We start from the raw sequence: 8,410 nt of genomic DNA, 5'->3' as shown, positions 1-8,410 counted from the left end.
GATTCTTCCTTACGCGCCCGAGCGGTAGGATGGTGCCACCTCAGCAAAAGGTTTTTTTTAGGGCTTTTTTTTTTTTTTTTTTTTTTTTTTGGAAGAGGGGGAGCCGGGCCCTCCACTGCAGCCACCGTGGGGTGATGCGGAGCTCCCCTCAGTCCGAGCGACGTGGGCGCAGGGAGCGGGCAAGAGCCCCTCGGGTAGCCGGCTGCGGGAAGGGGGAGGAGGCATGGAAGGGGACGGGGCGCGCACCAAAGTCACAGGTGACTTGTTCCAATTAGTAGCTGTCTAATTAAATTAGTGTCACGCGGCACAGCCAATGGGCCGGCGGGGGTGGAGGGCGACGCGAGGCAGCCCGGCGCAAGCCCCTCCCCGGCAGCCCGAAGAGTGCGGTATAAATTGCCTCGGCCGAGCCGTGCCGAAGCGTAGCACGGCGCGGCCACAGGTCGGGGTCGGCACAGGATAGAGTGCGAGCTCGAACGCACCGCCCATCGAGGATGCAGCTGGGTGAGCCGCTGCTGACGGCGGCGGGGGCACTGCCGGGCGCCCCCTTCTACCCGCTGGAGGGCGGCGGACGCACCGGAGCCGCCGGAGCTGCTGGAGCTGGGACAGGAGCTGCTGGAGGCTCCCGCGGGCCGCCCGGTTCGGGATCGCCACCTCGCCTCGACCTAGACAAGATGCCCAAGAAGTTTGGAGCGGCCCCCGCTATCCTGAGCGAGACGGAGGCCGTCGAGCCGCCCTTCGTCGCTCCCAAGCCGGACGGTCGCAAGGCCACCCCATGCGGGGACGAGGAGCTGCCCCCGGCCGCCGCCGCCCGCTACTCCATGGACAGCCTGAGCCCCGAGCGCTACTACCTGCAGTCCCCCGGGCCGCCCGCCGCCGACCTGGGGGGGCCCTGCTCCCTGTTCCCGTACCCGCCCGCGGCGCAGCACGGCGCCGTCTACCAGCCGCCCGGCGGGCCCCGCTACCCCTACGGCTCCGTGCTGTCCCCGGGCGGCTTCGCGGGCGCCGTGTGCCCGCCCGGCGGCCGGACGCAGTTCGGAGGCGGCGGCGGGTACCAGTACGGGCAGGCGACGGGCGGCGGACCTCTCTACGGCCCTTACCCGCCGGCGTCGGGCTCCTGCGGCGGGCTCGGTGCGCTGGGGGTGCCAGCCGCCGGCCCGGGGATGCGAGCGCAGGTCTTCCTCTGCAACCGGCCCCTCTGGCTCAAGTTCCACCGGCATCAGACGGAGATGATCATCACCAAGCAGGGCCGGTAAGTGGGCGCGAGGGATGGTGGAAACGGAGGGAAGTGGTGTGTGGTGGTCGGGAATGGGGTGGGGGAGGTGGCACACTTCGCGTCGGGTGGCTCTCGCCCGCTCCTCCGGGTGGGAGGTGCATGCTCTGTCCATCGGTGGTGCCCCGGGATGTGTTCCCGGAGAAACTATTCCCCAGTTTCCCCACACACGGCGGCCCGGAGATAAGGTGGGGGTCGGCTGGGGCTCGCCGCTTGCTTCCTTAGTCTCTTTGGTGCTGGGACGGACGGGGCACTCCACGGCCGCCTACGGCATCCGCCGGAGCCCGGGCCCCCTCCCCCCGCCCGCCTCACCATGCCTTGTGGTTTTCCTCCTTTCCCCAGGAGAATGTTTCCCTTCCTGAGCTTCAACATCACCGGTCTCAACCCTACGGCCCACTACAACGTCTTCGTGGAGGTGGTGTTGGCGGACCCCAACCACTGGCGTTTCCAGGGGGGCAAGTGGGTGACCTGCGGCAAAGCCGACAACAACATGCAAGGTAGGTGCAGGATCCGTGGGTCTCCTCGCCCTCTTTCCCCGCGGGGCGGTTTCTCGGGAAGGGTTCCCAGTTTTCCCCCCCCCAGGGTCTTCCCCACACCCGCATCCTGCTGAGGGTCGAGCTCCTCTCTTAAGATCGTCTTGCGGCTCTTTCTGCGCCGCGCAGCGCTGTTGGTGTGCGGGGCTGTGTGGGGGTGGCCATCGGGGCCGAGGGGCTGCGCGGGCGGGAACAAAGCCCCGCGCCCGGGCGGCCTCTCACTGCCTTGTCCTCCCCAGGCAACAAGGTCTACGTGCACCCCGAGTCGCCCAACACCGGGGCGCACTGGATGAGGCAGGAGATTTCTTTCGGAAAGCTGAAGCTAACGAACAATAAAGGTGCTAACAACAACAACGCACAGGTAAGGAGGGAGAGAGAGGCCTGGGGGGCTCTTGGTGGCTCAGCGGGGTTTTGGGGCTTTTACAACATTTCATCGAGCCGCTACATCACTGTGCTTGTGACTCGTTCCCTTCTTGAACTGGGTCATAGAGCTTGTTTTCTTTGTTTTGCCGTATGAATAGTTGAAAATATTCGATTACGGTGTGCGAATTACTTTTGTTTTAGTTACTATATCGATCCACTGGAGTTGGTCAAAAAGTGGGAGGATAGCTGATAGCTCTTAGTAAAGCAGGGCTGCAAGCTGTGACTCAGCTCCTGATAACAGTTAAAACTGCTCCGTTTCTAAACCAAGAGATTACAATTTACAGGGAAAAATGTCAAGCTGCAAATAAGTCTTTTAATGTTAGATGCTGTTTGTCTAACGATGTTGTCTCTTTCACGGTTTCTTTTAGATGATAGTACTTCAGTCCCTACACAAGTACCAGCCCCGACTTCACATTGTGGAAGTGACCGAAGATGGTGTTGAAGATCTGAATGATTCCTCAAAGACTCAAACGTTTATTTTTCCTGAAACGCAGTTCATAGCAGTTACAGCATATCAAAACACTGATGTAAGTATCGATGTATAAAATTGCAATTAAGAACAAAATTGACTTGTGGGTTCAGCATCTCATGTTAATATATTCTGCTTTCACTTTTAGATTACACAGCTCAAAATTGACCATAATCCTTTTGCAAAAGGCTTCAGAGACAACTATGACTCGTAAGTATACCTCTATTTTCTTTTGCAGATGTGTCAGTCTAGGAGGCGTGATTCTGGCCCGAAACGTCTGTGGAAGGGTTTTTCTTTAGACTTTAATTCAGTTATTCAGTGCCAGCACTGCTTCTACTGGTGATTTTGCTTATGTTAAAATGTCTGAATAGTGTATTGTCTAGATGATCTCTTTCTGCTGGCTTCTGAATTTTGGTAGGAAACTTGTGTTGGCAGAACCCATCTGGCCTGTAGTTTTTACTGGCAGCAGTATGTTGGGTGTCTCCACAGAACAGACAGGGTATTTAAATTGTCAGCAGAATTATTGCCTAATAATTTTCTACCTTCACTTGTGCTATTGCTTGTAGCAGTAGCAGAAAATTTACAGTGGCATAGGAAAAGCGCCTGCTAAATCTGATTATCACCATCCAATTAAGTGTAGTTATGATTCTAATTAAGAAATACCTAGTTTGTTTGTGGTTTTGTGTTGTGTTGCTGTCATAGTGGAATTGTAAAGAAAAACACTCAGTGTTCCTCTTTTATGTTGTAGCATGTACACAGCTTCCGAAAATGACAGATTAACTCCATCTCCCACGGATTCTCCTAGATCCCACCAGATCGTCCCTGGTGCCCGATACAGCGTGCAGCCATTCTTCCAGGAACAGTTTGTCAACAACCTGCCCCCAGCCAGGTTTTACAACGGTGAGAGAACTGTCCCTCAGAGCAATGGCCTGCTGTCCCCGCAGCAGAACGAGGAGGTGGCCAGCTCTCCCCAGCGCTGGTTCGTGACGCCCGTGCAGCAGCCCAGCGCCAACAAACTGGACATGAACTCCTACGAGACAGAGTATTCTCACAGCCCCTTGCTCCCTTACGGCATCAAATCCCTCCCGCTGCAGACGTCCCACGCTCTGGGATACTACCCCGACCCGGCGTTCCCGTCCATGGCGGGCTGGGGGAGCAGGGGCTCTTACCAGCGGAAAATGACAACAGGACTAACTTGGCCCTCCAGAACGAGTCCCCCGGGATTCACTGAAGACCAGCTTTCCAAGGACAAGGTGAAAGAAGAAATTGGCTCGTCCTGGATAGAGACTCCACCCTCTATAAAGTCTCTAGATTCAAATGATTCTGGGGTCTACACAGGTGCTTGTAAGAGAAGGCGGCTTTCCCCTAGCACTTCCAGCAACGAAAATTCCCCGACAATGAAATGTGAGGACATTAATGCTGAGGACTATAGCAAAGACACTTCAAAAGGCATGGGCTACTACGCCTTCTATGCTAGTTCTTAGAGCATCTTTTTTATTCCAATTGGCTGTTTTGGTTTTTTGGTGGCTTTTTTTTTTTTTTTTCAGGGTGGCCTTGGGTTTTTTTTGCATTACAATTGCCAAAAAGACTCTTGCCTTCCACCTTGAGTTGTTGTGTGCAATTCTAAAGAAGGTGCCAAAGCTTTTTGACTGTTGCAGGTAACAAAGTAGGGAAAGAGCAAACCATGGGAGATTTCTTCCCCTTCTTTTAGAAGGAACCATATGCAGAAGCTGTAAGGAGTATACTCTAGTGTCTAAATGTGTGGCATATTTATTGGAGACACTAAAGTATACAGTTTGGGTTGGCTCAGAAGCCTGATTAAATCTATGCACTCCTGAGCAAGGAAAGAGGGGGTGGGATCCCAAATTTAATTTCCTTCCCTGCTTAATAAAAGGGAACTGGGTTGCAGGGAAATGCACAAATGCTATGTTCTGCTTTAGACTGAGCTGTTTTTTCAACCCATCAACAACACAGTTGGCTGAGTTGGATATTGCTCAGCTACAGCTTTTTCTTTTGGCAGAAAATGCCAAAATAAGGCCTGCTTGCCAGGCAGGATTTTGACTTGAAGGTTTTGTTGCCAACGGGATTACAATGACAAATCTGACTTTTCTTAGCTTAGAACTTGCATTAAAAAACCCTGCCTCCATCCCAAAAGCCTAACCTTTATTAAGGTGGCCAAAAACCAAGTGTACATTTGGTGTTTTGTCTAGGTACACTGTAGAATATTGTGGAATAATGTATAAATAGTTGACCTATAGCTGTTCAGTTGGAAGGACATCCGGTGGTGTATTGAAGTTCAAAAGGCATTTTTTGATTAATCAAACTTAGCTTATGACACATTGCAAAAGGAGATTTCTATTTATGTGTATGTCAAGTGACTTACAGCTGCCCTGTATGAAACTGGAAGTGATGTAACTTTACCCATTCTTGCCTATACTTTCAGCCATTTTAAACTGCCCCAGAGCAACTGGCCCACGAAGTTTTTCCCCTTCCAATAAAGTTGTTTCTGTTTTTTTCTATGTAGATAGTAATAATTTTTAATAAATGTGGTGGTGCCAGGCATAACACGATATGGCTCTGCCTCATCTTTTCCTCTGCTGCATGTCCTGAGAGGGGAGGAGGGAGCGCGGTCCTAGGGATGGGCCTTTATATCTAACCATCCCTTGCGGTACTGACGCTTTATCTGTGGGGGTTTTTTTCCCTTTAATTTTTTTAAAGTCTCTTTGCTCTTTGCTTTGCCTTTTTGTGTGCATCTTCTGCACAAGCTGGGAGCCCCCGGCTCGCTCCAAAATACGACGGCCTCCTGTCCCCTTCCACCCCTTCATCCCTCGCCTCTGCGACAGGCGAGTGGTGAGCTCGGCCCGGACAGAGAATTGTGAACGCAGCCCGCCTCCTCCCGCCGCCCCCTTCTCACCCCCTCTGCTTCCCGGAACAAGGCACGAAATTCCCCTGCCCGCTTATCTGAGGGGAAAGCTGCTGGCAGAGCGATTGAATCCCAGCTCCCGCGGCAGCGGGACCTTTCCTGAGGATATGCAGGCAGTAATGGGATTAAGCTGTTAACGATTCCCGGCTGCAAACCAAATAAACGCGGGGCTCAGGCCGGGGCTGTCCCCGGTGGAGGTGACGCTGTCGGGGGGTACCGGCAGGGGCTCCCCCTCCTCCGGAGCGGGACACGGCGGGTGTCCGGGGAGATTTCGATCAGCGCCTCGCCGCTCCCGCTCTGCGCGGTGCCAAGCTGTCCTGTCAGCTCTTCCTCTGCCCCATCTGCAACGGGATGGGGGCAATTTTTAAGATACTAAAAACCGAGCATGTTATTTTTTTTTTTTTTTTTTAATTTTTTTTCATTTTCCCAGTGGGGCCATCCCCTCTCGGAAAAGCCCCGGGAAGGGCTGTCCCTGTCCCCGGCGGGGATGCGGCGGCATGCGGCCGTCCCCACCCGCCCTGCAAACGCCGATTACACAGCACGATTCCGCCGCGCTCTCTTAATAAAAGCTGTATGTTTTTGCACCGCGCGGTGAAAAAATAACTTAATACTTGTGAAAAGTCCTCACACTGTTTAATAGAAACGTAAGTGCCTGGCTGGCCCCAATTAACACCTTGTGATTATAATGCATTCCTAAAATGGGGTGTCAGACGCCAAATTGTGAATAAAGGTATCTAATTAATCTTCATAGGATGACACCGATAAACAACGCCAGGTTTAAATAAAGATCAAGGAACTGAATGCTTTTTATTTGTTTACATTAACAAAAGATAAAGTTAACTACCCTTGCACTTTGCTTCGCAATGTGATTTACTGCCACAAACAACGGGCTGCGGGCGGGGAGCTCCGCCTCGCCTCGCCGGGCTTTTTCTGGTGGCTTTGGCGGGAGGGGGACACCCCAAGGGTGAGCGCCCCTTCCTCCGCAGCCCCACGGCCCCGGGTGAGGCGGGCGTGTGCCGGGAAACGCGGCACCACCTCGGCCTGGCAGCGAGCGGGGGAACGGCCCCGGCCCCGCCACTTCCGACGCGCTGGCATGAAAAAAACCACTGCGTGCGAGTTTGAGACGCGAGCTGGACGGGCACGGCGGGTCCAGAGCGAAATAAAGAAATAAATAATGGTTGTTTACACCGCCGTGCTGCGGGAGGTGGAGGGCGAGCCCTGCCCGATGGAGAGGGAAAGCTCCGTTCTAGGTCAAGGGAGAACGCGAACCTCGGCGGTGCCGGCGGGGCAAAGGCTCTGCCCGACTCGGGGCTCGGCTCTTCCCTCCCCGGCCCCGAGAAGGGGCTGAGCACCCTGGGGCCATTGCCCCGAGTTAGCGATTCTCTGGGATATTCCCTCCCGGAACCGAGGGAGCGGGTCGGTGCTCTGGGCGCGCAGCCCTGATGTTTAAATAGCATAAGCGCCCGGCGGGGCAACAGAGGCAGCGGAGACGGGTTCGTCCCATGGATTGAGGCCATTCCTCTGCGAAGACTCTGTTTTTTGGTGTTGCTTTCGTTAAAGAAGACCTGGCACGTCGAGAACAGCCCTCTGGTAATTTTTTTCCAACGAAACTTCATCCCTCGCTGCTCGCCCCAAGCCCTGTGGCCGCGGCTTCGCACCGGGGGCGGAAAACGAAACGACCCCGCAGCTCTTTGTTCCGACGGCAGCGCCCCGACCCTCCCTGGAGAAAGGGTTCCCTCTCCTCAGGGCCGCCGCCTCCGCGCTCCGGGGAGGAGGGGACAGATATTTTTCAGTATGTTTTCTCTTCGAGCAATGGGATGGGGTTTTACTTTCGCTCTGAATTTCCGCTCCCACCTTCCTCAACGCCGCCGCCTCGTTAACACCTGCTCGCGTGTTCCCAGCTCCTCCTACCTGAGGGGAGCTCGGCCTTCATGGAGGGGGGCTTTCCCCGGAAAGGTGAATTTTTACAGCCCCCGCCCAGGGCTGCCTCTGAGGCGGTGGAACAGGGCCCCGATGGCTCCTGCGGTACCGTTGCCTTTCAGAAATTCCAGCAGAGCCGGAGGTGTCCGCTGCGGGGTCCCGGCTCTGGGTCGAAAGTCGAGAAGGGGGGGAATGAGGTGAGGAGGAAGACGGGGGCTGCTGGCACTTTTCTCATGCCTGTCCACGCCAGGAAATTGTAACTTTTATTTTATATTATTATTATTATTATTATTATTATTATTATTATTATTATCATTATCATTATCATTATCATCTTTATTATTATCCTACATTATACATTCAAGCCCAATTCCCCAAGCCCCTGAGCTCTGTAGCCCACTCATCCTTTTCCCCAGATCTTCATAGCCGTGATCATAATGATGCGGGTATGGCTAATATAAATATTAATCTAATCCTTATTGGAAGGATTTTAGTGCTTTCTGGGTATCACAGATATGTAATCCAGGAGAGAATGACATTAGCCTGAAAGTGTGGAGTGCAAAATATGATTTGAATAAAAAGATAGGGTGGTATCTAATATTTCCTTTAGGGAGTACTATACTCTGAGCTGTCAGAACCGATTGTGTAGCTGGAGGAGACTGAGGGATGTGATCCTAATCATATTGATGAAACATTCATCTGAGAGACCGAGCACAACCAGAAGGGACTCACTAGGAATACAATTAAATCCTAATCTGGGGAGGAGGAATCCTCTGCAGGCTTTCCTCTAACCTGCCACCCTCTCCCCCTTCTTCATTTCAGAGTCAGATAAAATGCAGGAGAGGAAGGGGAAATACAGGAGAGGTGATGGA

General features: G+C 53.5%; 1 protein-coding gene across 2 annotated transcripts; it reads left to right on the top strand.

Moving 5' to 3' along the window:
* Positions 1–436: 436 nt before the first annotated feature.
* On the top strand, positions 437–5,246 carry EOMES (eomesodermin). Of its 2 annotated transcripts, none has more exons than XM_064703333.1 (6): positions 437–1,249; positions 1,613–1,767; positions 2,043–2,164; positions 2,595–2,753; positions 2,844–2,905; positions 3,501–5,246. In XM_064703333.1, exons 1-6 carry the CDS (start codon positions 492–494, stop codon positions 4,177–4,179), a joined length of 1,935 nt encoding a protein of 644 aa, XP_064559403.1. In that variant the 5' UTR covers positions 437–491; the 3' UTR covers positions 4,180–5,246. The 2 variants fall into 2 exon arrangements, with proteins under 2 accessions (XP_064559403.1, XP_064559401.1); XM_064703331.1 differs by having other exon boundaries at positions 3,444–5,246.
* The last annotated feature ends 3,164 nt before the right edge of the window (positions 5,247–8,410 follow it).

Source organism: Zonotrichia leucophrys, chromosome 2 (assembly GCF_028769735.1).
Source record: "Zonotrichia leucophrys gambelii isolate GWCS_2022_RI chromosome 2, RI_Zleu_2.0, whole genome shotgun sequence".
Lineage (NCBI taxonomy): Eukaryota > Metazoa > Chordata > Aves > Passeriformes > Passerellidae > Zonotrichia > Zonotrichia leucophrys.
The sequence above is the reverse complement of the archived record's forward strand: the minus strand, read 5'-3'. Positions and strand labels throughout refer to the sequence as shown.